The sequence below is a fragment of the Cuculus canorus genome, chromosome 37 (assembly GCF_017976375.1).
Source record: "Cuculus canorus isolate bCucCan1 chromosome 37, bCucCan1.pri, whole genome shotgun sequence".
In the NCBI taxonomy this organism is placed as follows: Eukaryota; Metazoa; Chordata; class Aves; order Cuculiformes; family Cuculidae; genus Cuculus; species Cuculus canorus.
In genome coordinates this window covers 73,820-101,382 of record NC_071437.1, presented here as the reverse complement: position 1 = coordinate 101,382, position 27,563 = coordinate 73,820, and the positions used below count along the sequence as shown (strand labels likewise).

General features: G+C 63.8%; 2 protein-coding genes across 10 annotated transcripts in view; one reads left to right on the top strand and one right to left on the bottom strand.

The window, feature by feature from the left end:
- The window catches only part of CLASRP (CLK4 associating serine/arginine rich protein), a 27,610-nt gene extending 3,831 nt beyond the window's left edge, over positions 1-23,779 (top strand). For 2 of the 7 annotated variants that reach the window (XM_054052879.1, XM_054052880.1), the window contains 28 exons: positions 713-1,167; positions 1,377-1,534; positions 1,723-1,814; positions 1,971-2,102; positions 2,374-2,478; positions 3,596-3,811; positions 5,080-5,148; positions 5,262-5,333; positions 10,096-10,241; positions 12,519-12,616; positions 13,758-13,859; positions 14,587-14,666; positions 14,904-14,988; positions 15,282-15,427; positions 15,514-15,610; positions 15,870-15,948; positions 16,039-16,112; positions 16,235-16,276; positions 16,383-16,616; positions 17,078-17,329; positions 17,683-17,853; positions 17,938-17,977; positions 18,954-19,014; positions 19,140-19,198; positions 19,294-19,340; positions 19,437-19,525; positions 23,495-23,519; positions 23,598-23,705. In XM_054052879.1, the coding sequence (XP_053908854.1) occupies positions 713-1,167; positions 1,377-1,534; positions 1,723-1,814; positions 1,971-2,102; positions 2,374-2,478; positions 3,596-3,811; positions 5,080-5,148; positions 5,262-5,333; positions 10,096-10,241; positions 12,519-12,616; positions 13,758-13,859; positions 14,587-14,666; positions 14,904-14,988; positions 15,282-15,427; positions 15,514-15,610; positions 15,870-15,948; positions 16,039-16,112; positions 16,235-16,276; positions 16,383-16,616; positions 17,078-17,329; positions 17,683-17,853; positions 17,938-17,977; positions 18,954-19,014; positions 19,140-19,198; positions 19,294-19,340; positions 19,437-19,525; positions 23,495-23,519; positions 23,598-23,652 (3,281 nt within the window). In that variant the 3' untranslated portion in view covers positions 23,653-23,705. Of the gene's footprint in view, positions 1-712; positions 1,168-1,376; positions 1,535-1,722; positions 1,815-1,970; positions 2,103-2,373; positions 2,479-3,595; positions 3,812-5,079; positions 5,149-5,261; positions 5,334-8,657; positions 8,781-10,049; positions 10,242-12,518; positions 12,617-13,757; positions 13,860-14,586; positions 14,667-14,903; positions 14,989-15,281; positions 15,428-15,513; positions 15,611-15,869; positions 15,949-16,038; positions 16,113-16,234; positions 16,277-16,382; positions 16,617-17,077; positions 17,330-17,682; positions 17,854-17,937; positions 17,982-18,953; positions 19,015-19,139; positions 19,199-19,293; positions 19,341-19,436; positions 19,526-23,494; positions 23,520-23,597 lie in introns of those variants that run through there. The other 5 variants (XR_008447532.1, XM_054052882.1, XM_054052884.1 and 2 more) reach the window with 5 other exon arrangements.
- On the bottom strand, positions 23,703-27,563 carry GEMIN7 (gem nuclear organelle associated protein 7). Of its 3 annotated transcripts, none has more exons than XM_054052886.1 (5): positions 27,271-27,563; positions 26,030-26,445; positions 25,131-25,597; positions 24,843-25,058; positions 23,703-24,770 (listed from the first exon to the last, which is right to left on the bottom strand). In XM_054052886.1, the coding sequence occupies exon 2, from the start codon at positions 26,435-26,437 to the stop codon at positions 26,090-26,092; it is 348 nt and encodes a 115-aa protein (XP_053908861.1). In that variant the 5' UTR covers positions 26,438-26,445; positions 27,271-27,563; the 3' UTR covers positions 23,703-24,770; positions 24,843-25,058; positions 25,131-25,597; positions 26,030-26,089. The 3 variants fall into 3 exon arrangements, with proteins under 3 accessions (XP_053908861.1, XP_053908863.1, XP_053908862.1); XM_054052888.1 differs by having other exon boundaries at positions 23,703-24,626; XM_054052887.1 differs by having other exon boundaries at positions 25,526-25,597.

Genomic DNA, 27,563 nt, shown 5'->3' with positions numbered 1-27,563 from the left:
ACAGAGGGATCTGGGCATGGATCCATGGATGGAGAGCAGGAACCTCCCGTAGGAGGACAGGCTGAGAGAGTTGGGGTTGTTCAGCCTGGAGAAGAGAAAGGTCTGAGGAGACCTTAGAGCAGCTCCAGGAAAGCAGGAGAGGGACTTTTTCTCCCAAGGATCTGGAGTGATAGAATGAAGGGCAATGGCTTTAAGTTGGAGAGGAGAAGATTTAGAGTGGACATAAGGAGGAACTCCTTCATGATGAGCGTGGGGAGGACCTGGCTCAGGTTGCCCAGAGAAGTTGTGGCTGCTCCATCCCTGGAGGTGTTCAAGGCCAGGTTGGATGGGGCTTGGAACCATTGAGAAGTCCATGTCCATGGAACTGGATGGGCTTTGAGGTCCCTTCTAACCCAAACTGTTGGGAGAACCTGATCCAGTGGGAGGTGTCCATGCCAGTGGCAGGGGTTGGATTGGATCTTTGACGTCCCTTCCAACCCAAACCGTTGTGGGGTGCTATGGGTGGGTCTTGGAGCAACCCTATCTCATGGAAGATGTCCTACCTCTTGACCAGGGGTTGGATTGGATCTTTGACGTCCCTTCCACCCCAAACCGCTGGAGGAACCCGGTTGGGTGGGAGGTGTCCATGCCCATGGCAGCGTGTTGGAACTCTCTCATCTTGGTGGCCCCTCCCGACCCAAACCGTTCCATGACTCCGTGATCCGCCCCACAGAGATCATCGAGGAGGTGATGAAGGAGGACGGTTTCCAGCTGGATCCCATCCCCGTCTCCCCCAAAGCCAAGCTGGTGGCCCGCGGCTCCAGCCCCGTGGTGGCCACGCGGCCGCCGCGCCCACTTGAGCCGTGCCAGTCGGCACCGTACGGCGCCGCGGTGCTGCTGGCCGACGCCCGGTCCCCGCCGCTCGCCCATAGCCTCAGCGCCCTCTCGCTGTCACCCAAACTGGTGCCACGTGGCACAACGGGGACCGGTGGGCGGCACCGCTGGTCTCCGGCTACCGGACACGGGAAAGAACAACTGGAGGAGCTTCTGGAGCCACCAAAGCTGGTGATCACCGAGCAACCCAAGCAGCGCGGCATGCGCTTCCGCTACGAGTGCGAGGGCCGCTCGGCCGGCAGCATCCTCGGCGAGAGCAGCACCGACGCCACCAAGACCCTACCGGCCATCGAGGTGGGTGCGCCGCGACCACCACGGGAGCCCCATGGGGATGGTGGTGCTCGGGTGGGGACGTGGTGAGTGCCACCCAGGTGCCGAAGCCACGCCGGGTGATGCCGGGGCTCCGAGGGAACGCACGGTTGGAGCTCAGTTGGCGTTGGGGTGTTTTGCCGTCCTGTTTTGGTGTCCCCGGCGTTGCGTTGAGTTGTGGTGTTTCTCCTCAGCTTCTGAACTGCCAAACGATCCCCGAGGTGAAGGTGACGGCGTGCCTGGTGTGGAAGGATTGGCCCTACCGCGTCCATCCCCACGGGCTGGTGGGCAAGGACTGCCACAACGGGCTCTGCGAGGTGGTCCTCAAACCCCAGACCAACGCCAAGCACAGGTACGGGGATCTTCTCACCGAGACGAGGACCTTTGCAACAACGGGTCGCGTGGAAGGTGGTTGCCACCAGGATGAGGGTTGGGGGGTTTTGGAGCTTCTTTGGGCATCGAGAGGCGCAGGACGCTGGATCTCCTGGGGTTTTAGGGTTCGGGGAGCCACCTCCCCAGCCCGTCTCCCCTCCCCGGCAGCTTTAGCAACCTGGGCATCCAATGCGTGAAGAAGAAGGAGATCGAGGCGGCGATCGAGAAGAAGCTGCAGTTGGGTATTGACCCTTTCAAAGGTACGGGGGGCGTTGAGACCCCATTGTTGAGGGGCATCCAGATCCCATGGAGATATCTCCATGGGATATCTCCATGGTCCTTTCCAACCTTGTGATTCTGTGATCCCATGGAGATATCTCCAAGCCACCCTGATTGTCCTCTGTTCTTTCCTCCAGCCGGTTCCCTCAAGAACCACCAGGAGGTGGACATGAACGTGGTGAGGATCTGCTTCCAGGCTTCCTACAAGGACGTCTCCGGGCAGACGCGGCATCTCAGCCCTGTGCTTTCGGAACCCATCTTTGACAAGAGTACGTGGGGCATCTGGGATGGTTCATGTCCCCATGGGGCCACCAGAGCCTCAAAGCCTTCCCTGATGCGGGGTTGGGCTCTGAGATGTTGGGGCTGCACCAACTGGTTCCTCACGAGCTGCAGGGTTTGGCCAGGATTGGTTCCCCGTGGCTGGTGGACGTCCATCCAACGTGCCCAGGATGAGATGTTCAGGCGTGGTGCTCAGTTCCATGTTTGCGTGGTTTGGAAACCACTTTGCCACCAAAATCTGAGCCACTGTGGTCTCCGCAGAGTCCACCAACACTTCGGAGCTACGGATCTGCCGGATGAACAAAGAGAGCGGTCCTTGCACGGGCGGCGAGGAGCTCTACCTGCTGTGTGACAAGGTCCAGAAAGGTAGAGGTGGGAACGGAACCCAAATTCCACCCCTGGAAGCCAGGGGGAGGGACGCTGGAGGTGCTGGAAAGGTTTGGAGATGGACCTAAATGGAGAGTGACCACCTCCGCCGGGGTCCTGAGCACCTCTGGGTGCTGGAGATGGGGACCAAGGGGGTTCTGCATCCCACCAGCACCTCGTGGGGCTGCAGAAGGGGACCTGGGGGAAGAGGGGGATCCCAAACGGTGGTGGAGGGACCTTGGGAGATGGTGGGAAAGGAAGGACCCCAAGTGATGGTGGAGGGACCCCAAGTGCTGGTGGGATTGGAAGGACCCCAAGTGCTGATGGAGGGACCTTGGGAGCTGTTGGGATTGGAAGGATCCCAAGTGATGGTGGAGGGACCCCAAGTGATGGTGGGATTGGAAGGACCCCAACTGATGGTGGAGGGACCCCAACTGATGGTGGAGGGACCCCAAGTGCTGGTGGGATTGGAAGGACCCCAAGTGATGATGGAGGGACCTTGGGAGCTGGTGGGATTGGAAGGACCCCAAGTGATGATGGAGGGACCTTGGGAGCTGGTGGGATTGGAAGGACCCCAAGTGATGATGGAGGGACCTTGGGAGATGGTGGGAAAGGAAGGACCCCAAGTGATGGTGGAGGGACCTTGGGAGATGGTGGGATTGGAAGAACCCCAAGTGATGGTGGAGGGACCTTGGGAGATGGTGGGATTGGAAGGATCCCAAGTGATGGTGGAGGGACCTTGGGAGATGGTGGGATTGGAAGGATCCCAAGTGATGGTGGAGGGACCTTGGGAGATGGTGGGATTGGAAGGATCCCAAGTGGTGATGGAGGGACCTTGGGAGATGGTGGGATTGGAAGGACCCCAAGTGATGGTGGAGGGACCTTGGGTGCTGGTGGGATTTGGAAGGACCCCAAGTGCTGATGGAAGGACCTTGGGTGCTGGTGGGATTGGAAGGGAGGACCCCAAGTGGTGATGGAGAGACCCAAGCTGGTGAGGGGTGTAGAAGGTGGGGAGGAGAACCTCTGGGTGCTTTAGGAGGATCCCCAAGTGTTGGTGGGGACTTTGAGGGCTGGGAGGACCCTGGTTCCTCGCTGACCAACCCTCAACCCCTTGCAGAGGACATCGCGGTGGTTTTCCGGAAGGAGACGTGGGAGGCCCGGGCGGACTTCTCGCAGGCCGACGTGCACCGCCAGGTCGCCATCGTCTTCAAGACGCCGCCCTACCAGCACCTGGAGTTGGTGGAACCCGTGGAAGTGGAGGTCTTCTTGCAACGGCTGACGGACAGCGTCTGCAGCGAGTCCTTCCGCTTCACGTACCTTCCCAAGGACCACGGTACCCGGGATGGGGACACCGAGAGGGGACAGGACCTCGGGATGGGGACACCGAGAGGGGACAGGACCTCGGGGTGGGGACACGGAGAGGGGACAGGACCTCGGGGTGGGGATGGGGACACGGAGAGGGGACAGGACCTCGGGGTGGGGACGCGGAGAGGGGACAGGACCTCGGGGTGGGGACACCGAGAGGGGACAGGACCTCGGGATGGGGATGGGGACGCGGAGAGGGGACAGGACCTCGGGATGGGGACACGGAGAGGGGACAGGACCTCGGGGTGGGGATGGGGACACGGAGAGGGGACAGGACCTCGGGGTGGGGATGGGGACGCGGAGAGGGGACAGGACCTCAGGATGGGGATGGGGACACGGAGAGGGGACAGGACCTCAGGATGGGGATGGGGACACGGAGAGGGGACAGGACCTCGGGATGGGGATGGGGACACGGAGAGGGGACAGGACCTCGGGATGGGGACGCGGAGAGGGGACAGGACCTCAGGATGGGGATGGGGACACGGAGAGGGGACAGGACCTCGGGATGGGGATGGGGACGCGGAGAGGGGACAGGACCTCAGGATGGGGATGGGGACACGGAGAGGGGACAGGACCTCGGGATGGGGATGGGGACGCGGAGAGGGGACAGGACCTCAGGATGGGGATGGGGACACGGAGAGGGGACAGGACCTCGGGGTGGGGACACGGAGAGGGGACAGGAACTCGGGATGGGGACACGGAGAGGGGACAGGACCTCGGGGTTGGGGACACCGAGAGGGGACAGGACCTCGGGATGGGGATGGGGACACGGAGAGGGGACAGGACCTCAGGATGGGGACACGGAGAGGGGACAGGACCTCGGGATGGGGATGGGGACACGGAGAGGGGACAGGACCTTGGGGTGGGGACACGGAGAGGGGACAGGACCTCGGGGTGGGGATGGGGACACGGAGAGGGGACAGGACCTCGGGGTGGGGATGGGGACACGGAGAGGGGACAGGACCTCGGGATGGGGATGGGGACGCGGAGAGGGGACAGGACCTCGGGATGGGGATGGGGACACGGAGAGGGGACAGGACCTCGGGATGGGGACATGGAGAGGGGACAGGACCTCGGGGTGGGGATGGGGACACGGAGAGGGGACAGGACCTCGGGATGGGGACATGGAGAGGGGACAGGACCTCGGGATGGGGATGGGGACGCGGAGAGGGGACAGGACCTCGGGGTGGGGACACGGAGAGGGGACAGGACCTCACCACCGCCCCATCCCGGCAGACGCCTACGGAGTGAACGTCAAGCGGAAGCGCGGAATGCCCGACGTCCTCGAGGAGCTCTCGGGCTCAGGTGGGTGCTCACACATCCCTGCCCGGGGCGGGAGGGGGGAATTCGGGGGGACCCCCAGCAGAGGGTGGGGGGCACTTCCATGCCCCCCCCCCCCTCACCCCCCGGCCCCACAGATCCCTACGGGATTGAAGCCAAGCGGAGGAAGAAGCCACCGGGATACATGGACCACTTTGCCCCGGTGGCAGGTGGGGGGGGGGGACACAGGGGTGGGAGGGGGACATGGGAGGAGGGGGAGGGACACCCCTGGGGACCCTCACCCTCTAGTGTCACCCCCACCCTTGGCAGAGCCCCCTGGGACCCCCCACCCCCCGATGTCACCCCAGCCACGGGAGGGACTCCATGGCCCCGGGGTCACCCCCACCCTTGGGAGAAGCCTCTGGGGACCCCCTCCCACCCTAATGTCACCCCCGGCCACGGGACGGACCCCCCCAGACCAATGTCACCCCCGGCCATGGGAGGGACCCCTGGGAACCCCCCCCCCGCCCCAATGTCACCCTCGGCCATGGGAGGGACCCCTGGGGACCCCCCCCACCCCAATGTCACCCCCAGCCATGGGAGGGACCCTTGGGGACCCCCCCCACCCCAATGTCACACTCATCCATGGGAGGGACCCCTGGGGACCCCCCCACCCCAATGTCACCCCCGGCCACAGGAGGGACCCCTGGGGACCCCCCCACCCCAATGTCACCCCCGGCCACGGGAGGGACCCCTGGGGACCCCCCCCACCCCAATGTCACCCCCGGCCATGGGAGGGACCAATGGGGACCCCCCCACCCCAATGTTACCCCCAGCCATGGGAGGGACCCCTGGGGACCCCCCCACCCCAATGTCACCCCCAGCCATGGGAGGGACCCCTGGGGACCCCCCCACCCCAATGTCACCCCCAGCCATGGGAGGGACCCCTGGGGACCCCCCCCACCCCAATGTCACCCCCGGCCATGGGAGGGACCAATGGGGACCCCCCCCACCCCAATGTCACCCCCAGCCACGGGAGGGACCCCTGGGGACCCCCCCCACCCCAATGTCACCCCCGGCCACGGGAGGGACCCCTGGGGACCCCCCCACCCCAATGTCACCCCCGGCCACGGGAGGGACCCCTGGGGACCCCCCCACCCCAATGTCACCCCCGGCCACGGGAGGGACCCCTGGGGACTCCCCCACCCCAATGTCACCCCCGGCCACGGGAGAGACCCCTGGGGACCCTATGGCCCTGGTGTCCCCCCCCCACCTTTGGAAGGGACTCCTGGGGTGTCCCCCCGGCCCCCCCTGACCCCTTTCTGCCCCCCCAGATGACGCCTTCGCCCTCTTCCCGGGGGCCGCGGAGCCGCTGGAGGCGCTGGCCCAGCTTTACGCCCCGTTGGCCCCGCGGGGGCTGCCCCCCCCCCCTGCCCCCCCCCCCCGTACCCCATGGAATTCCCGGCTGCTTTGGGGCCCGAGCTGCTGGCTGAGCCCCTGGGAGCCCCCCCCGGGGACCCCCACCCCACTGCCAGCCTGGTGGGAACCCACATGTTCCCCGGACACCCCCGCGAGGCTGATCTGTGCCTGGGGGACCCCTGAGACCCCCCCTCCCCTCCTTTGGGGTGGGGGCACCCCAAACCCACCCCCTGAGGGGGGCATCCGAAAGCCACCCCCTGGAGTCTAACCTGTGCCTTGGGGGATCCCTGAGCCCCCCTTTGGGGTGGGGGCACCCCAGAATCCCCCCCCTCGAGGCTGCTCTGTGCCTGGGGGACCCCTGAGACACCCCCCCCTTGGGGTGGGGGCACCCCAAACCCACCCCCTGGGGGATGGGGGCACCTGAAAGCCACCCCCTGGAGTCTAACCTGTGCCTTGGGGGATCCCTGAGCCCCCCTTTGGGGCGGGGGCACCCCAGAATCCCCCCCCCCCGAGGCTGATCTGTGCCTGGGGGACCCCTGAGACACCCCCTCCTTTGGGGTGGGGGCACCCCAAACCCACCCCCTGGGGGGGCACCCGAAAGCCACCCCCTGGAGTCTAACCTGTGCCTTGGGGGAATCCCTGAGCCCCCCTTTGGGGTGGGGGCACCCCAGAATCCCCCCCCGCGAGGCTGATCTGTGCCTGGGGGACCCCTGAGACCCCCCCTCCTTTGGGGTGGGGGCACCCCAAACCCACCCCCTGGGGGATGGGGGCACCCGAAAGCCACCCCCTGGAGTCTAACCTGTGCCTTGGGGGATCCCTGAGCCCCCCTTTGGGGTGGGGGCTCCCCAGAATCCCCCCCTTGAGGCCCATCTGTGCCTGGGGAACCCTTGAACCCCCCCCCTTTGTGGTGAGGGCACCCCAAAATCCCCCTCGAGGTCATCCTGTGCCTGGGGGATGCATGAGAACCCCCCCCTTTGGGGTGGGGGCACCCCAAATCACCCCCCTTAAGGCTGACCTGTGCCTTGGGGAACCTCTGAGCCCCCTCCCTTAGGGTGGGGGCACCCCAAACCCAGCCCCCCCCAAGGTCCTGCTGCACTTGGGGAACCCCTGAGCCCCCCCTTGGGGTGGGGGCCCCCCCGCCCCGAGCCGGCTGGCCCCGCCGGGGCGCCCGGAGTCTCCCCAAAAGGACCCCCCCAGCCTTTTTGCACTATATTTATGAGGGTCCTGAGTCCGTCAGGGAATAAAGTCCTGGATGGAGCCTGGTGTGCCTTTGGGATTGGGGGGGGAAGGATACTGGGAGAACTGGTTTGACTGGGAAACCCCACTGGGAAACCCCGGGCACTCCCGGGTCGGGGAGGGGTCCAGCATGGGGACTGGGACCAGTCCAGGCAATAGACTGGGACCAGTGCCAGCATCAGGCTGGCCCAGTGCAGCCCTGGAACTGGGACCAGTACAGCCCTCAAACTGGGACCAGCCTGGCCCAGTACAGCCCTCAAACTGGGACAAGGCTGGGACCAGCCTGGACCTGTGTGGCCCTGGGACTGGGACCAGTATAGCCCTCAAACTGGACCTGGCCCAGCACAGCTTTGGGACTGGGACCAGTACAGCCCTCAAACTGGGACCAGCCTGGCCCAGTGCAGCCCTGGGACTGGGACCAGTACAGCCCTGGGACTGGGACCAGCCTGGCCCAGTGCAGCCCTGGGACTGGGACCAGCCTGGCCCAGTACGGCCCTGGGACTGGGACCAGTACAGCCCTCAAACTGGGATCAGCCTGGCCCAGTACGGCCCTGGCACTGGTCCCAGTTCAGCCCTCAAATTGGGACGAGCCTGTCCCAGTACAGCCCTCAAACTGGGACCAGCCTGGCCCAGTACGGCCCTGGGACTGGGACCAGTACAGCCCTCAAACTGGGACCAGCCTGTCGCAGTGCAGCCCTGGGACTGGGACCAGTACAGCCCTCAAACTGGGCCCAGCCTGGCCCAGTACGGCCCTGGGACTGGGACCAGTACAGCCCTCAAACTGGGACCAGCCTGGCCCAGTGCAGCCCTGGGACTGGGACCAGTACAGCCCTCAAACTGGGACCAGCCTGGCCCAGTACGGCCCTCAAACTGAGATCAGCGCAGCCCCCACACCCGTTCCCCACGCTGTGCCGCAGGCTCCGCCCCCTCCACAGCCCCGCCCCTTCGCTGCGTCACTCCCCGCGCGGCCCCGCCCCCTCTCTTCCGGTTCCGGGTGCTCCTCGGCCGCGGCCCCGCGGTAGGTGCGTTATGGCGGCCGCGCCCCCCCCCCCCCACCGCGGCCCTGTGGGCCCTCTCCCCTGTGCCCCCCCCAAACCCTTCCCGCTCCTCCCGTTGCTCTGCGCGCCCCCATCCCCCTATTGTCCCCCCTCTTGCCCCGTGTCCCCCTTCCTGCCCCCTGTCCCCCTCTTGCCCCATGTCCCCCCTCTTGCCCCGTGTCCCCCCTCTTGCCCCGTCCCCCTCTTGCCCCGTGTCCCCCCTCTTGCCCCGTGTCCCCCTCTTGCCCCGTGTCCCCCCTCTTGCCCCGTCCCCCTCTTGCCCCGTCCCCCCTCTTTCCCCGTGTCCCCCCTCTTGCCCCGTGCCCCCCCTCTTGCCCCGTGTCCCCCTCTTGCCCCGTGTCCCCCCTCTTGCCCCATGCCCCCCCTCTTGTCCCGTGTCCCCCCTCTTGCCCCGTGTCCCCCCTCTTGCCCCGTGTCCCCCTCTTGCCCCGTGTCCCCCCTCTTGCCCCGTGTTCCCCCGCTTGCCCCGTGTCCCCCCTCTTGCCCCGTGTCCCCCCTCTTGCCCCGTGTCCCCCTTCTTGCCCCGTGTCCCCCCTCTTGCCCCCTGTCCCCCTCTTGCCCCCTGTCCCCCCCTTGCCCCCTGTCCCCCCGCTTGCCCCCTGTCCCCCCGCTTGCCCCGTGTCCCCCCTCTTGCCCCGTCCCCCTTCCTGCCCCGTGTCCCCCTCTTGCCCCGTGTCCCCCTCTTGCCCTGTCCCCCTTCCTGCCCCATGTCCCCCTCTTGCCCCGTCCCCCTCTTGCCCCGTGTCCCCCCTCTTGCCCCGTGTCCCCCTTCCTGCCCCATGTCCCCCCTCTTGCCCCGTGTCCCCCCTCTTGCCCCATGTCCCCCCTCTTGCCCCGTGTCCCCCTCTTGCCCCATGTCCCCCTTCTTGCCCCCTGTCCCCCTTCCTGCCCCGTGTCCCCCTCTTGCCCCGTGTCCCCCTCTTGCCCCGTGTCCCCCTTCCTGTCCCATGTCCCCCTCTTGCCCCGTGTCCCCCTCTTGCCCCGTGTCCCCCTCTTGCCCCGTGTCCCCCTTCCTGCCCGGTGTCCCCCCTCTTTCCCCACGTCTCCTGGTCACTCCGTGTTCTCAGTCCCCGTGTCCCCTGATCTGTGCGTCCCCCTCTCACCCCACGTGCCCCCTCTTGCTCTGTGTCCTCTGATCACTCCGTGTCCCCTCGTCCTCCCGTCCCCCTCTGGCTCTGCATCCCCCTCCTCTCTTCCCACACCCCCGGTTGCTCCATGTCCCCTGGTCCCCAGGTCCCTGCTGGCTCTGTGTCCCCTCATGCGGTGTCCCCTCCCACAGGGAGCCCCCAGCCCAGCTCCGCCTGTCCCCTGGGCTCCAGCGCCAGGATGTGGCACGAGGCCCGCAAGCACGAGCGCAAGCTGCGGGGGATGATGGTCGACTACAAGAAACGTGCGGAGCGGCGCCGCGAGTACTACGAGAAGATCGTGAGTGTCCACACCGAGGACACCCAGGGACAAGGGGGAGACTCCCGCTCCTGCTCCCCCTTTTCTCTAGCGCTGGAACCTTGGGGCTCCCCCTTTTCCCAAAGCTCAGGGCTCCTGCTCCCCCTTTTCTCCAGCACTGGAACCTTGGGGCTCCCCTTTTTCCCAAAGCTCAGGGTTCCTGCTCCCCCTTTTCTCCAGCACTGGAACCTTGGGGCTCCCCCTTTTCCCAAAGCTCAGGGCTCCTGCTCCCCCTTTTCTTCAGCGCTGGAACCTTGGGGCTCCCCCTTTTCTCCAGCACTGGAAGCTTGGGGCTCATCCTTTTCCCAAAGCTCAGGGTTCCTGCTCCCCCTTTTCTCCAGCACTGGAACCTTGGGGCTCCCCCTTTTCCCAAAGCTCAGGGCTCCTGCTCCCCCTTTTCTCCAGCACTGGAAGCTTGGGGCTCCCCCTTTTCCCAAAGCTCAGGGCTCCTGTTCCCCCTTTTCTCCAGCACTGCAACCTTGGGGCTCCCCCTTTTCCCAAAGCTCAGGGCTCCTGCTCCCCCTTTTCTCCAGCACTGGAAGCTTGGGGCTCCCCCTTTTCCCAAAGCTCAGGGCTCCTGCTCCCCCTTTTCTCCAGCACTGGAACCTTGGGGCTCCCCCTTTTCCCAAAGCTCAGGGCTCCTGCTCCCCCTTTTCTCCAGCACTGGAACCTTGGGGCACCCCCTTTTCTCCAGCACTGGAACCTTGGGGCTCCCCCTTTTCCCAAAGCTCAGGGCTCCTGCTCCCCCTTTTCTCCAGCGCTGGAACCTTGGGACTCCCCCTTTTCCCAAAGCTCAGGGCTCCTGCTCCCCCTTTTCTCCAGCACTGGAAGCTTGGGGCTCCCCCTTTTCCCAAAGCTCAGGGCTCCTGCTCCCCCTTTTCTCCAGCACTGGAACCTTGGGGCTCATCCTTTTCCCAAAGCTCAGGGCTCCTGCTCCCCCTTTTCTCCAGCGCTGGAACCTTGGGGCTCCCCCTTTTCTCCCGCACTGGAATCTTGGGGCTCCCCCTTTTCCCAAAGCTCAGGGCTCCTGCTCCCCCTTTTCTCCAGCACTGGAACCTTGGGGCTCCCCCTTTTCTCCAGCACTGGAACCTTGGGGCTCCCCCTTTTCCCAAAGCTCAGGGCTCCTGCACCCCCTTTTCTCCAGCACTGGAACCTTGGGGCTCCCCCTTTTCCCAAAGCTCAGGGCTCCTGCTCCCCCTTTTCTCTAGCGCTGGAACCTTGGGGCTCCCCCTTTTCTCCAGCACTGGAAGCTTAGGGTTTCTCCTTTTCCCAAAGCTCAGGGCTCCTGCTCCCTCTTTTCTCCAGCGCTGGAACCTTGGGGCTCCCCCTTTTCCCAAAGCTCAGGGCTCCTGCTCCCTCTTTTCTCCAGCGCTGGAACCTTGGGGCTCCCCATTTTCCCAAAGCTCAAGGCTCCTGCTCCCCCTTTTCTCCAGCACTGGAACCTTGGGGCTCCCCCTTTTCCCAAAGCTCAGGACTCCTGCTCCCCCTTTTCTCCAGCACTGGAACCTTGGGACTCCCCCTTTTCCCAAAGCTCAGGGCTCCTGCTCCCCCTTTTCTCCAGCACTGGAACCTTGGGGCTCCCCTTTTTCCCCAGCACTGGAAGCTTGGGACTCCCCATTTTCCCAAAGCTCAGTGCTCCTGCTCCCCCTTTTCTCCAGCACTGCAACCTTGGGGCTCCCCCTTTTCCCAAAGCTCAGGGCTCCTGCTCCCCCTTTTCTCCAGCGCTGGAAGCTTGGGGCTCCCCCTTTTCCCAAGGTTCAAGCCTCTCGCTCCCCCTTTTCTCCAGCACTGGAAGCTTGGGGCTCCCCCTTTTCCCAAAGCTCAGGGCTCCTGCTCCCCCATTTCTCCAGCGCTGGAACCTTGGGGCTCCCCCTTTTCCCAAAGCTCAGGGCTCCTGCTCCCCCTTTTCTCCAGCGCTGGAACCTTGGGACTCCCCCTTTTCCCAAAGCTCAGGGCTCCTGCTCCCCCTTTTCTCCAGCACTGGAACCTTGGGGCTCCCCCTTTTCTCCAGCACTGGAACCTTGGGGCTCCCCCTTTTCTCCAGCACTGGAACCTTGGGGCTCCCCCTTTTCTCCAGCACTGGAAGCTTGGGGCTCCCCCTTTTCCCCAAAGCTCGGGGCTCCTGCTCTCCCTTTTCCCTGGCACTGAACACTCAGGGCTCCCCTTTTTCCCCCGCAGCTCCTGCTCCCCTTTTCCGCTCTTTGGGGGTTTTTTACTCCCTGTTTTTTTTCCCTAACATGGATTTCCTCCTCTTCCCAGAAAAAGGACCCAGCGCAGTTCCTGCAGGTGCACGGCCGGGCCTGCAAAGTCCACCTCGACTCGGCCGTCGCGCTGGCGGCCGAGAGCCCCGTCAACATGTGAGTACCCCTGTGCCGAGCGTCTCCCGCTGCTCCCGGGATTCCAAAGGGGGTTCAGGGGGAGCAGTTGGAAAGGCGTCTCCCGCTGCTCTTGGGATGCCAAAGGGGGTTCAGGGGGAGCGGTTGGAAAGGCGTCTCTCGCTGCTCCCGGGATTCCAAAGGGGGTTCAGGGGGAGCAGTTGGAAAGGCGTCTCTCGCTGCTCCCGGGATTCCAAAGGGGGTTCAGGGGGAGCCGTTGGAAAGGCGTCTCTCGCTGCTCCCGGGATTCCAAAGGGGGTTCAGGGGGAGCGGTTGGAAAGGCGTCTCTCGCTGCTCCCGGGATACCAAAGGGGGTTCAGGGAGAGCGGTTGGAAAGGCGTCTCTCGCTGCTCTCGGGATGCCAAAGGGGGTTCAGGGGGAGCGGTTGGAAAGGCGTCACCCGCTGCTCCCGGGATTCCAAAGGGGGTTCAGGGGGGGCAGTTGGAAAGGCGTCTCCCGCTGCTCCCGGGATGCCAAAGGGGGTTCAGGGGGAGCAGTTGGAAAGGCATCTCTCGCTGCTCCCGGGATGCCAAAGGGGGTTCAGGGGGAGCGGTTGGAAAGGCATCTCTCGCTGCTCCCGGGATGCCAAAGGGGGTTCAGGGGGAGCGGTTGGAAAGGCGTCTCTCGCTGCTCCCGGAATGCCAAAGGGGGTTCAGGGGGAGCGGTTGGAAAGGCGTCTCTCGCTGCTCCCGGGATGCCAAAGGGGGTTCAGGGGGAGCAGTTGGAAACGCGTCTCTCGCTGCTCCTGGGATGCCAAAGGGGGTTCAGGGGGAGCAGTTGGAAGGCGTCCCCTTCCCTGGGGTGGCCGAGCAGCACCGAGGGTGCGAGGGCGGATCCGGCGGGGGCTTTTCCAGCGGCACATCCCGGCCGCTGGGCTTCTCGCAGCAGGAGGCTCCGCGCTGGGAAATGAGATGTGGGGCTGTTCCTGCTCCTAAAACCACAGGGAAAGGCAGAGCTGCCGGGAGACGAGGTTGTGGCCGTCGAGTCGGTTCCCTCTCTCTCGTCTGCTGATGCCGGAGAGCCAAAGGCTCCCAGGGCTGCTGGGGGAAGCGGGTCCGGATCCAGATCCAGTGGTGCTTTTCCTTGCTATTCCCAACCCTGGCGAGTTCCCTCTTTCCCGCAGGATGCCTTGGCAAGGGGACACCAACAACATGATCGACCGCTTCGACGTGCGGGCGCACCTGGACTACATCCCCATGTACACCCCACCCCTGCTGAACCCCATGTAAGCCCAGGGGCGCTGGGGCACCCCACTCCGGCTGGAGCTGCCGGCTCCGGACCAGCCTTCCTCGGGCCTCCTTTGGAGCTGTTGCCGGAGGTGTCGGGGTCGGAGCAGGGTGGGCAGAGCTGCTCTTTATGTCCTGGAAGCAGCGGGGATCTCCCGGAGGTACCGGGAGGATGAACTGGAGTGAACGTTGGGGCATCGGGGAGCGCAGGAGGGCACCGCAGCGGCTTTTCTGTACCTGGAAGAGTAGAGAGGATAGAGCCAAGCTCTTTCCAACATGATGGAAAGGCCAAATCAGGAGCGAGGGAGTTACCGGAGCCCTGACGCGGCCCCGGAGGCAGCAGGGGCTCCGTTTCTGGAGGCAGGCGATGCTCAGCTGCCGTCAGCCCGGCTTCGAGCGGGAGTGGGTAGAGGGGAAATCTCCCCCAGGGCTGGGGTACCGGAGAGCATCCAGGTTCCCTTCCTGCCCCTGTTGCGTCCCCTCTCCGGCCTTGGCACAAGCTCCACAGCCCCTTCGCTGGGTTCCAAGGGAAGAATCCTGGACCAGCACAGGATCCTCCGTCTCAGCCCCAGCGCTACTCTCCCTGCGCAGCGAGGGATTCGGTTTTGCTAATCCGAGCAGAAAGGGGCCGTGTTTATCGCAGGGCTCAAAATCTCTTGGGGAGAGGGGAACCTCCAGCTCCTCGGTGGCTTGGGAGCACCTAAAGCTGTGTCTGTTCCTTTCCAGCTCCCCAGAACAGGAATCTGATGAGCGGAAATGCAACTACGAGCGGTACCGAGGGCTGGTGCAGAACGACTTTGCTGGCAGTGAGTGTCCTGCGCGAGCGGAGGGTTGGGGCGGCCGGCTGAGCTCCTGCCATCCGGGGGAAACGCTGGCTTCTCCGGGGCACACACAGTGCCAGCCGAAGGGCGAGGGGACGCTCCGGTCCCTCCTCCCGGGCTGGAAGGATGCTGGGAGATCTGTAGCCCCTCTGACGAGCTGCGGTTCGTCAGCGTTTCTGAGTGGGTGTAGAGCAGGCGGTTGACGTCCCTGTGTGGTTGCAGTCTCGGAGGAGCAGTGTCTCTACCAGATCTACATCGACGAGCTCTACGGGGGCCTCCAGAAGCCAAACGAGGATGAGAAAAAGAAGTGAGTGCGCACGGAGGAGGGTGGTGACGTCCCTGTCCTCGGGCACTGTGCTGGGAGCGCCGCTCCGTGCTCTTGGAACCCTTCAGCCAGTCCCAGTTTGCCCTCGGTGACGCTGATGCTGTCCCCTGCGTCTCCGAGCCGCGGTGTCTGTCCGTGTGGCGGCTGCCACGTCGTTCTGGGGTTGAGCAGAGCTGCGGAGGTTTCGGAGGGAGGCAGAGGAAGGGCTGGTTTCCCTGTGGCGGTGCTGTCTCGCACAGCCGGCACGGAGCCACGCTGAGCGTGCCTGTGTCCAGGCTGGCGGAGAAGAAGGCCTCCATTGGCTACACGTACGAGGACAGCACCGTGGCCGAGCTCGAGAACTCCCTGGAGAAGCACGGAGAGGAGGAAGACTCCGAGGAAGAGAGCAACACAGATGAAGATGAAGTCATCCCTGATATCGGTAACGTGCTCCCTCGTTGGGTCGCTCCCTCCTGGTTCGGCCAAGGCGCTCAGTCCCGCGCTGAACTACCCACGCTTCACCCGCAGACGTGGAAGTGGACGTGGATGAGCTGAACCAGGAGCAAGTGGCCGACCTGAACAAGCAAGCGACCACGTACGGCATGGCAGAGGGCGACTTCGTCAGGTACGGCCGGGAGAGCCACGGAGCTGCACCACGGGCAGAATCCTTGGCCTACACACCCGTCTGGAGGATGGGGGGACCCCCAAACCATCTCCCCTGAGCACGGGTTCCCTCTCTGGGTTCCAGCTCGTGTCAGAATCCCAAAGGGGAGGGAAGGGCCCTCGGGAGATCCCCGTGTCCATCCCCGGAGCGTGGTTGGGTGGGCTGGAATATAGCCAGAGCGGGTTATTGAGGGCTTCTCTTGCTTTGGGGGGGCATAAAGGATGTTGCGGAAAGACAAAGAGGAGGCGGAAGCAATTAAAAATGCCAAAGCTCTGGAAGAGGAAAAGGCAATGTACTCGGTAAGGGGAGCTCCGGTTGGCTCAGCCCATCCAGCTACGAGCCTTGGGGATCCCGGTTGCGCCACCGCTCAGCTCCGGTTGCTCTCCCAGGGCCGTCGCTCGCGCCGCCAGAGGAGAGAATTCAGGGAGAAACGCTTGAAAGGGAGGAAAATCAGCCCACCCAGGTGAGCTCCAGAGCTCGGCTGCAGCCGTGCTCCGCTCTCATCCGTGCGCGGCGGCTGCCGCTGTGTCCCGGTGCTGTCCTGCCAGTGGATTTCTGCTCCCCTAACGCCCGCTCCCTCCGCAGCTACGCACGGAGAGACAGCCCCACCTACGATCCCTACAAACGGTGAGCGCCCGGCACGAGGCGATGTCCCCTTCCCCGAGGTCCCGGCGGTGTTTGGCAGCAGCTGCTTTTGGCAACTGAAGCCGCTTCCCTCCTTGCCACCTCGCAGCTCGCCGTCGGAGTCCAGCTCCGAATCCCGCTCGCGGTCGCGCACTCCGTCTCTCGGCCACGAGGAGAAGATCACCTTCATCACCAGCTTTGGCGGCAGCGATGAAGAAGCGGCGGCGGCGGCAGCATCGGCGCAAGCCGGTGGCGTCCCTGGAAAAGCCACCGCTCCTGGCAAACAGCGCTGTGCCCCAGGGCAGCCGGGCAGCGCCACGACAGGTCATAGCGCCTTGTCCCGGTCGGTAACTCTCTCAATCCGGCTCCTTTTCCCAACCCTTCCCCTGGCAGCGCGGAGCCGGGCTGGCGCTGGTGGGGGACGCTCCGACGCCGCGGCCTGGCTGCTGGCGCTCTTGAGGGGGGAGAACGCAGCGGAAGGGAGCGGGTGGGTTCTCCGTAAGGGAACTGCGCAGGATGTGTGCCAGCCCCGGTTCTGCGGTGCTGGGCAAGGCTCACCAGCTCCGAGATAGCTTCCTGGGCATGGGCAGGGTTGGAGAGGCTGGAAGTGGGGTGGGAACCAAGCCGCTTCCTGCCCTAAAGGACAGGGAGCTTGCCCTCCTCGTGGCTCAGCCCCCGGTGCTGGCAGCAGGATCCGGCCGCGGCCCTGCCACGCGGCACCGCGCGGTGCTGGGGGCAACGAGGGTCCCAGCCCCTCCTTGCTCCTCACATTTGCCAACGGCTCATCCCGTATGTCCCTTCCAGGAGACGCTCTTCATCCTCCTCCACCTCGCCGTCCTCCTCCTCGTCCTCCAGCTCCCGCTCCAGCTCCCGCTCGCACCGAGGCGGTGGCTACCACCGCTCCAGCCGCTATTGCCGCTCGCACAGCCGCCGTTACTCGCGCTCCCGCAGCCGCAGCCGCCGCTACTCCGGAGGAGGTTCCTGGGACAGCCGGCGCCGCTCTCGCTCCTATTCCCCTGACCGGGGGTATCGCTACAGCTCCCGCCGCCGCTCCAGGTGAGCTCTGCTCACGGTTTCTGCCCCTTTGGGCTCCTCTGCGGCGAGTTTACCGCTGGCTCATCCCCATCCGGCTCCTCCGGAGGCAGCGGCACCATCCGCTCCGCCCGAACGAGTCTGGGCCTTTCCCTTCTGTTTGTGCACCGGCAGAACCGGGTCGGCTCACGCCAGGCTAAGGCCCGGTTTGCCACTGGTTCCCGTAGCCAAAAAAGCTCTTCCCAGTGTTGGATAAATGGGAAAACATCCCGTTTGTCACCCAGCAAGCGGGTGGCTTCGCCCCAGGGGCCGTGGGATGCTGCCAGCTCCCTCCGCCCACCTCCTGGTGCCACCCTGAGCCCTCTCCTCTCCCGCAGGAGCCGTTCCAGGTCCGGAGAGCGTTACCGGCGAAGCGGCCGGTGCAGCCGCCACTGGAGCAGCAGCCGAAGCCCCAGCGACTCGCAGAGCCGCAGCAAGTCGGCGTCTCCGGTGCGAGAGAAGCCGCCGAGGCCCGCAGCGTCGCCCGCTGTGGGGGAGAAACTGAAAAAGTGAGGGAAGGGCAGACGGGAGGTGGGTGGCCCTCGGCCCATGCCCGCCGCGCTGACTCCTGCTCTCTTTTTCCTCGGTTTTAGGGCTGACACTGCTGCCGGTAAAGAGACAGGAGCTGCCAAAGTCAGTAAGAATTTAACCTCCCCTGTTTAACCGGCATCGCTGCAGCGCAGGCTCAGGGTCACAGTGGTTGGCGGAGCTGCCGGTTCGGGTGCCGGGTGCCCCCCAGCCCCGTTTACGTCCCCCCTCTTTGGCCGATCCTGCTCCCTCGTTGGAGCTGGGGGGCTGCCGAGCGGGGCCGGCTGCTCGCGGTGGGATGGGGGGGATCTGGTTGGTGCCGGAGACGGGGCCTGGCGGAGCCTCGCGCTGCTCCGAAGGAGGAGAAGTGGTGGCTCTCCCTCTTTCACGCCATTCCTGGCGTCTTCGGGTGCCTTTGGGTGGTGTCCCCACATGTCCTGGGGTGTCTGGGGTGCAGCTGCCACCTCCGGATGCTCCGGTAGGAAGCAGCTTCCGCTTCCAAGCCCGCCTTCAGCCACCAGCGTTTGTCTTCGCTGCACCCATGGGTGCCGCGCGAGGTCCCTGCTGCTCAGGGAACGGGTTTTGGGGTGCAAACGGAGCCCCCAGATGGGCTCAGAGCACACCGAGGGGTCCTCGTGGCCGTGGCGGGGCTGGTGGTCCGAGCTGGTGCCGGGATGTGGCACGAGGGGAGCCTGGGGGTCACCGTCACCGTGATGAGGTCAAGGAATGGTACAGGGATCCGGCACGCGGAGCCGGTGTTGCTTTGCGGGTCCCTGTCACCGTGGCCAGTGCCGGGATGTGACACGAGGGGAGCCTGGGGGGTCACCGTCACCCGTGGCGCGGGATGGTGCCCAAATCTGTCACTGTGACGAGGCCAGGGAATGGTGCCCGGATCCGGCACTCGGAGTTGGTGTCGGCTGCGGCGTGAGGGGAACCTGGGAGTGGGGTTTCCTGTCACCACGGCCACGAACGGTGCCGGATTGAATCCGGCACTCGGAGCCGGTGTTGGCTGTGGGATAAGGGGGGAACCTGGGGGGTCCTCGTCCCCCCTTCCTCATGAGCGGCTCCGCTTCGCTTGCAGCCCAAGCTGACGCCGCAGGAGAAGCTGAAGCTGCGCATGCAGAAAGCGCTGAACCGGCAGTGTAAGCAGCCCCTGTGCGCCCCCCACCCCACTCTGAGACCCCCCCAGCTCCTTTCCCACCCCCTTTAAGCCCCCCAACCTCCTCTCTGCCCCCCGGGCCTCCTCCCCACTCCTATTTTTTTACAGTTAAAGCTGATAAAAAGGCAGCACAGGAGAAAATGCTGCAACAGGAGCACGAGAGACAGGTAGGGGAGAGCACGGCGGGGGGGGAATATCCAGGGCCGGTGTCCCCCCCGGGAATGCCACAGCCAACTAACGGGGGGCCGCTCTTTCCCTACAGGAACGGGAGGATGAGCTGCGTGCCATGGCTCGGAAGATCCGCATGAAGTAAATCCCTTCCCGCCAAGCTCCGATGGATCCGGTCAGTGCGGATGCAGCGTGACCCCCCCGCCCCCCACATACACCTCTTTTTCCTCTTGGCAGGGAGCGAGAACGCCGGGAGAAGGAGCGGGAGGAATGGGAGCGGCAGTACAGCCGGCAGAGTCGGTCCCCGTCCCCGTCGCCGCGCTACAGTGAGTTTTTCCAACACTCTGAGCACGTCCCCTCACTCCTAAGTGTCTTCCCGTGTCCCCTCATCCCTGATAGTGGCCCCTCATCCCCCAAGCACATCCCAGCATCCCCTGGTTGCGTCCCCGCGTCTCCCAAAGGCATCCCAGCAGCCCTGATCGCATCCCCGAGCACGTCCCCGCGTCCCTGATTGTGTCCCCTCATCCCTGATTGTGTCCCCTCATCCCTGATTGTGTCCCCTCATCCCTGATCGCGTCTCCAAGCACATCCCCGCATCCCTGATTGTGTCCCCTCATCCCTGATTGTGTCCCCTCATCCCCTAAGCACATCCTCGCGTCCCTCATTGTGTCCCCTCATCCCTGATTGTGTCCCCTCATCCCCTAAGCACATCCTCGCATCCCTCATTGTGTCCCCTCATCCCTGATTGTGTCCCCTCATCCCTCAAGTACATCCTTGTGTCCCTGATTGTGTCCCCGCGTCCCTGATTGTGTCCCCTCATCCCTGATCGCGTCTCCAAGCACATCCCCGCATCTCTGATTGTGTCCCCTCATCTCTGATTGTGTCCCCTCATCCCTGATTGTGTCCCCTCATCCCTGATCGCGTCTCCAAGCACATCCCCGCATCCCTGATTGTGTCCCCTCATCCCCTAAGCACATCCTCGTGTCCCTCATTGTCTTCCCTTGTCCCCCAAGCACGTCCTCGCGTCCCTGATTGTGTCCCCTCATCCCTGATTGTGTCTCCTCATCCCTGATAGCGTCTCCAAGCACATCCCCGCATCCCTGATTGTGTCCCCTCATCCCCTAAGCACATCCTCGTGTCCCTGATTGTGTCCCCTCATCCCCTAAGCACATCCTCGTGTCCCTCATTGTCTTCCCTTGTCCCCCAAGCACGTCCTCGCGTCCCTGATTGTGTCCCCTCATCCCTGATTGTGTCTCCTCATCCCTGATAGCGTCTCCAAGCACATCCCCACATCCCTGATTGTGTCCCCTCATCCCCTAAGCACATCCTCGTGTCCCTGATTGTGTCCCCTCGTCCCCTAAGCACATCCTCGTGTCCCTGATTGTGTCCCCTCATCCCTGATTGTGTCCCCTCATCCCTGATCGCGTCTCCAAGCACATCCCCGCATCCCTGATTGTGTCCCCTCATCCCCTAAGCGCATCCTCGTGTCCCTGATTGTGTCCCCGCATCCCTGATTGTGTCCCCTCATCCCCTAAGCACATCCTCGTGTCCCTCATTGTCTTCCCTTGTCCCCCAAGCACGTCCCCGCGTCCCTGGTTGTGTCCCCTCATCCCTGATTGTGTCCCCTCACCCCTAAGCACATCCCCGCATCCCTGATTGTGTCCCCTCATCCCTGATTGTGTCCCCTCATCCCCTAAGCACATCCTCGTGTCCCTCATTGTGTCCCCTCATCCCTCAAGTACATCCTTGTGTCCCCAATCGTGTCCCCTTGTCCCGCAAGTGCATCCCTGGTTGTGTCCCCTCATCCCCAAGCACATCCCAGCATCCTCTGATCACGTCCCCACGGCCCCCAAATGTGTCCCTGATTGTGTCCCCACGTCCCTGACTGTGTCCCCTCGTCCCCAAGCACCTCCTTGCATCCCTGATCATGTCCCCTCGTCCCCAAGCCCATCCCTGCATCCCCGATCGTGTCCCCTCATCCCCCAAGCGCATCCCTGCGTCCCCAATCGTGTCCCCTCGTCCCGAAGCGTGTCCTTGCATCCCTGATCGTGTCCCCTCGTCCCCCAAGCGCATCCCTGTGTCCCCAATCGAGCCCCCTTGTCCCAAAGCACGTCCTTGCGTCCCCCAATCATGTCCCCTCGTCCCGAAGCGTGTCCTTGCATCCCTGATCGTGTCCCCTCATCCCCCAATCGTGTCCCCTCGTCTCCAAGCACGTCCTTGTGTCCCCGATCGTGTCCCCTCGTCCCCAAGCACCTCCTTGCATCCCTGATCGTGTCCCCTCGTCCCTTTAAGCGCATCCCTGCGTCCCCAAGCGTGTCCTTGCATCCCTGATCGTGTCCCCTCGTCCCCCAAGCCCATCCCTGCGTCCCCAATCGTGTCCCCTCGTCCCCAAGCACCTCCTTGCGTCCCTGATCATGTCCCCTCGTCCCCAAGCATGTCCTTGCGTCCCCAATCGTGTCCCCTCGTCCCCAAGCACCTCCTTGCATCCCTGATCGTGTCCCCTCGTCCCCAAGCACGTCCTTGCGTCCCCAATCGTGTCCCCTCGTCCCCAAGCACCTCCTTGCGTCCCCAATCGTGTCCCCTCGTCCCAAAGCACGTCCTTGCGTCCCCGATCGTGTCCCCTCATCCCCCAAGCCCATCCCTGCGTCCCCAATCGTGTGCCCTCGTCCCGAAGCGTGTCCTTGCATCCCTGATTGTGTCCCCTTGTCCCCCAATCGTGTCCCCTCGTCCCCAAGCACGTCCTTGCGTCCCCAATCGAGTCCCCTCGTCCCCAAGCACCTCCTTGTGTCCCCTTGTCCCCAAGCACGTCCTTGCGTCCCCAATCGTGTCCCTTCGTCCCCAAGTGCATCCCTGCGTCCCCAATCGTGTCCCCTCGTCCCCAAGCACCTCCTTGCATCCCCGATCGTGTCCCCTCGTCCCCCAAGCGCATCCCTGCATCCCCAATCGTGTCCCCTCGTCCCCAAGCACCTCCTTGCATCCCCAATCGTGTCCCTTCGTCCCCAAGCGCATCCCTGCGTCCCCAATCGTGTCCCCTTGTCCCAAAGCACGTCCTTGCATACCTGATCGTGTCCCCTCGTCCCCCAATCGTGTCCCCTCGTCCCCAAGCCCATCCCTGCATCCCCAATCGAGTCCCCTCGTCCCCAAGCACCTCCTTGCATCCCTGATCATGTCCCCTCATCCCCCCATTGTGTCCCCTCGTCCCCAAGCACGTCCTTGTGTCCCCGATCATGTCCCCTCGTCCCGAAGCGTGTCCTTGCATCCCTGATCGTGTCCCCTCGTCCCCCAATCGTGTCCCCTCGTCCCAAAGCACGTCCTTGCATCCCTGATCGTGTCCCCTCGTCCCCCAAGTGCATCCCTGGTTGTGTCCCCTCATCCCCAAGCACATCCCAGCATCCTCTGATCATGTCCCCACGTCCCCCAAATGTGTCCCTGATTGTGTCCCCACATCCCTGTGTCCCCTCGTCCCCAAGCCCATCCCTGCATCCCCGATCGTGTCCCCTCATCCCCCAAGGCCATCCTTGCGTCCCTGATCGTGTCCCCTCGTCCCCAAGCACCTCCTTGCATCCCCAATCGTGTCCCCTCGTCCCCCAAGCACATCCCTGCGTCCCCGATCGTGTCCCCTCATCCCCCAAGCCCATCCCTGCGTCCCCAATCGTGTCCCCTTGTCCCGAAGCGTGTCCTTGCATCCCTGATCGTGACCCCTCGTCCCCCAATCGTGTCCCCTCGTCCCCAAGCACGTCCTTGCGTCCCTGATCGTGTCCCCTCATCCCCCAAGTGCATCCCTGCGTCCCCAATCGAGTCCCCTCGTCCCCAAGCACCTCCTTGCATCCCTGATCGTGTCCCCTCGTCCCCCAAGCGCATCCCTGCGTCCCCAATCGTGTCCCCTCATCCCCAAGCACCTCCTTGCGTCCCCAATCGTGTCCCCTCGTCCCCAAGCACCTCCTTGCGTCCCCGATCGTGTCCCCTCGTCCCCAAGCACCTCCTTGCGTCCCCAATCGTGTCCCCTCGTCCCCAAGCACGTCCTTGCGTCCCCAATCGTGTCCCCTTGTCCCCAAGCACCTCCTTGCGTCCCCAATCGTGTCCCCTTGTCCCCAAGCACCTCCTTGCGTCCCCAATCGTGTCCCCTTGTCCCCAAGCACCTCCTTGCATCCCCGATCGTGTCCCCTCATCCCCAAGCGCATCCCTGCATCCCCAATCGTGTCCCCTCGTCCCCAAGCGCATCCCTGCGTCCCCAATCGTGTCCCCTCGTCCCCAAGCGCATCCCCACTCCCTGATGTGTCCCTTTTGCCTCGCAGGCCGGGATCACAGCTCCTCCCGCAGGTACCTCCCCTCTCCTGGAGCAGGTGGGGTTCGGGGCACCTCAAGAACCCCCTCTTCAGCCGCTCTCCCACTGCACAGGCGCTCCCGATCCCGGTCCCGATCCCGATCCCGGAGCCCTCACTACCGGCACTGACAGCGATGGTGCCGGATCTGCCGACGACAAATAAAGATGGAAAACTCTGATCATCCCCCGTGGCCATCTTTGTTCCTTTGGGAAAAACAGTCGCTGTGGTCAGGAAAGCTCCGGAAAAAGGGGATTTGGTTCCGCTGTGGCGTCAGGCAAGGATGTCGGTGGTTAATGTGGTCGGGAAAGGTCTGGAAAAGCTGGATTTGGTTCGGCTGTAGCGTCAGGTGAGAACCTCGGCAGTTAACGTGGTCGGGAAAGGTCTGGAAAAGGTGGATTTGGTTCGGCTGTAGCGTCAGGTGAGAACCTCGGCAGTTAACGTGGTCGGGAAAGGTCCGGAAAAGCTGGATTTGGTTCGGCTGTGGCGTCAGGCGAGCAGGAAGGAGAAGGCGAGGACGTTGATGGTTAACGTGGTCGGGAAAGGTCTGGAAAAGGTGGATTTGGTTCCACTGCGATGTCAGGTGAGAACCTCGGCAGTTAACGTGGTCGGGAAAGGTCTGGAAAAGGTGGATTTGGTTCCACTGCGATGTCAGGTGAGAACCTCGGCAGTTAACGTGGTCGGGAAAGGTCTGGAAAAGGTGGATTTGGTTCAGCTGTAGCGTCAGGTGAGAACCTCAGCAGTTAACGTGGTCGGGAAAGGTCTGGAAAAGGTGGATTTGGTTCGGCTGTAGCGTCAGGTGAGAACCTTGGCAGTTAACGTGGTCGGGAAAGGTCTGGAAAGGTCTGGAAAAGGTGGATTTGGTTCCACTGCAATGTCAGGCGAGAACCTCAGCAGTTAACGTGGTCGGGAAAGATCTGGAAAAGGTGGATTTGGTTCGGCTGTAGCGTCAGGTGAGAACCTTGGCAGTTAACGTGGTCGGGAAAGGTCTGGAAAAGGTGGATTTGGTTCGGCTGTAGCGTCAGGTGAGAACCTCAGCAGTTAACGTGGTCGGGAAAGGTCTGGAAAAGCTGGATTTGGTTCAGCTGTAGCGTCAGGTGAGAACCTCGGCAGTTAACGTGGTCGGGAAAGGTCTGGAAAAGGTGGATTTGGTTCGGCTGTAGCATCGGGTGAGAACCTCGGCAGTTAACGTGGTCGGGAAAGGTCTGGAAAAGGTGGATTTGGTTCGGCTGTAGCGTCAGGTGAGAACCTCAGCAGTTAATGTGGTCGGGAACGGTCTGGAAAAGGTGGATTTGGTTCTACTGCGATGTCAGGTGAGAACCTCAGCAGTTAACGTGGTCGGGAAAGGTCTGGAAAAGGTGGATTTGGTTCCACTGCGATGTCAGGTGAGAACCTCGGCAGTTAATGTGGTCGGGAAAGATCTGGAAAAGGTGGATTTGGTTCCTCTGCAATGTCAGGCGAGAACCTCAGCAGTTAACGTGGTCGGGAAAGGTCTGGAAAAGGTGGATTTGGTTCGGCTGTAGCGTCAGGTGAGAACCTCAGCAGTTAATGTGGTCGGGAAGGGTCTGGAAAAGCTGGATTTGGTTCCACTGCGATGTCAGGTGAGAACCTCGGCAGTTAACGTGGTCGGGAAAGGTCTGGAAAAGGTGGATTTGGTTCCACTGCGATGTCAGGTGAGAACCTCAGCAGTTAATGTGGTCGGGAAAGGTCTCGAAAAGGTGGATTTGGTTCAGCTGTAGCGTCAGGTGAGAACCTCAGCAGTTAATGTGGTCGGGAAAGGTCTGGAAAAGCTGGATTTGATTCGGCTGTGGCATCAGCAAGCAGGAAGGAGAAGGCGAGGACGTCGGTGGTTAATGTGGTCGGGAAGGGTCTGGAAAAGCTGGATTTGGTTCGGCTGTGGCGTCAGGCGAGCAGGAAGGAGAAGGCGAGGACGTCGGTGGTTAATGTGGTCGGGAAGGGTCTGGAAAAGGTGGATTTGGTTCCACTGCGATGTCAGGCGAGAACCTCGGCAGTTAACGTGGTCGGGAAAGGTCTGGAAAAGGTGGATTTGGTTCGGCTGTAGCGTCAGGTGAGAACCTCAGCAGTTAACGTGGTCGGGAAAGATCTGGAAAAGGTGGATTTGGTTCCTCTGCAATGTCAGGCGAGAACCTCAGCAGTTAACGTGGTCGGGAAAGGTCTGGAAAAGGTGGATTTGGTTCAGCTGTAGCGTCAGGTGAGAACCTCGGCAGTTAACGTGGTCGGGAAAGGTCTGGAAAAGGTGGATTTGGTTCCACTGCGATGTCAGGTGAGAACCTCGGCAGTTAACGTGGTCGGGAAAGGTCTGGAAAAGGTGGATTTGGTTCCACTGCGATGTCAGGTGAGAACCTCAGCAGTTAATGTGGTCGGGAAAGGTCTGGAAAAGGTGGATTTGGTTCCACTGCGATGTCAGGTGAGAACCTCGGCAGTTAATGTGGTCGGGAAAGATCTGGAAAAGGTGGATTTGGTTCCTCTGCAATGTCAGGCGAGAACCTCAGCAGTTAACGTGGTCGGGAAAGGTCCGGAAAAGCTGGATTTGGTTCGGCTGTGGCGTCAGGCGAGCAGGAAGGAGAAGGCGAGGACGTCGGTGCAGCGCAGCAGCGCAGCCGCCTGCACGCCCAGCGGCGTTTGGAGCGCGTCTACCTGGAAAGCCACGGCGTCCACGTCGGCAGCCCCGAAGACAGCGTCCACACCGACCCCCGCATGAAGGCAGAAGCGTGCGGGGCGCCCGCGGGCGGCTGCCAGCGCCCGCAGATAGCGCAGCCGCAGCGCCGCCCGCGCGCCCTGCACCGCCGCCTGCTCGCCATGCAGCGCCCGGAACCGCGCCGAGTTGGGGTTGAAGCCCCGGCTGCAGCCGTCGGGGCCGCGCGGCAGCCGTAGCACCGGCACCGGTATCGGCATGGCAGCTCCTGGGGGGAGAGGGCGAGAGGGGGGGGGGTCACACGCAGCCCCCCTAAGTTTCTTTCCCTCCCCGCTCAGGAGCTGGATCCCCGTCACCCTCCCCACTCACCCCTTCTGCCCCCCAATCCCTGCCCTGTGCCCCCCCCAACCCCGATCCCTGCCCCCCTTTATTGCCCCAAACCCCATCTTGCTCCCTACAGGCCTCGATGCCCCTCGTGTGTCCCCCCAAAGCACCCCAAGGACCCCCCCAAGGACCCCCCCTCGCCTTCCACAGGCCTCAGGTGCCCCTCGCATCCCCCTTTCCAGGCTCCCCTGACCCCCCCACAAAGCCCCCCCCCGTATCAACCCTAACCCCCCTCAATGCCCCCCTGAGCCCCCAAAGCACCCCAAGGACCCCCACAAAGCCCCCCCTTATCAACCCTAACCCCCCTCAATGCCCCCCTGAGCCCCCAAAGCACCCCAAGGACCCCCCCCTCGCCTTCCACAGGCCTCAGGTGCCCCTCGCATCCCCCTTTCCAGGCTCCCCTAACCCCCCCACAAAGCCCTCCACCCCCCCTTATCAACCCTAACCCCCCTCAATGCCCCCCTGAGCCCCCCAAGGCCCCCCCAGTATTCCCCCCTCACCCTCCACAGACCCCAGTGCCCCTCGTGTCCCCCCCCGGAGGCCCCCAACGACCCCCCCCCATGCTCCCCCTGTATCAACCGTAGCACCCCAAAGCCCCCTCCGAGCCCCCAAAGCCCTCCCCGTCCCCTCCCCAGGGCCCCTCAGCCCCCCCCGGGCCCGGTTTTTGGCGGCCGCGCTCGCTGCTTTCCAGCGGCCGCAGATTCGTTACCGGCTTAGGCAGGTCGGGGGCAGCGGGACCGGTTTGGGCTCGGGGATGGGTCTTAGGGCGTTTCCGCCTTCGCGTTCTCCCTCCGTTTCTCCCTGTTCTTCCCCGACCCCGCGTCGCTCCCCACCTGCCGTGACGAATCAGCCGTGGCGAATCTGCCGCCGCCTCACGTGGTTCGATGCCGCAGATTCGATACCGGCCACAGCGAAGCGCTGAGAGCAAACGGCCTGGTGGCCACTTTACCGCTACGCCCCGCGTTCCTACTGTTTCTCCCGGTTCCCACCGTTCCCCCCTGC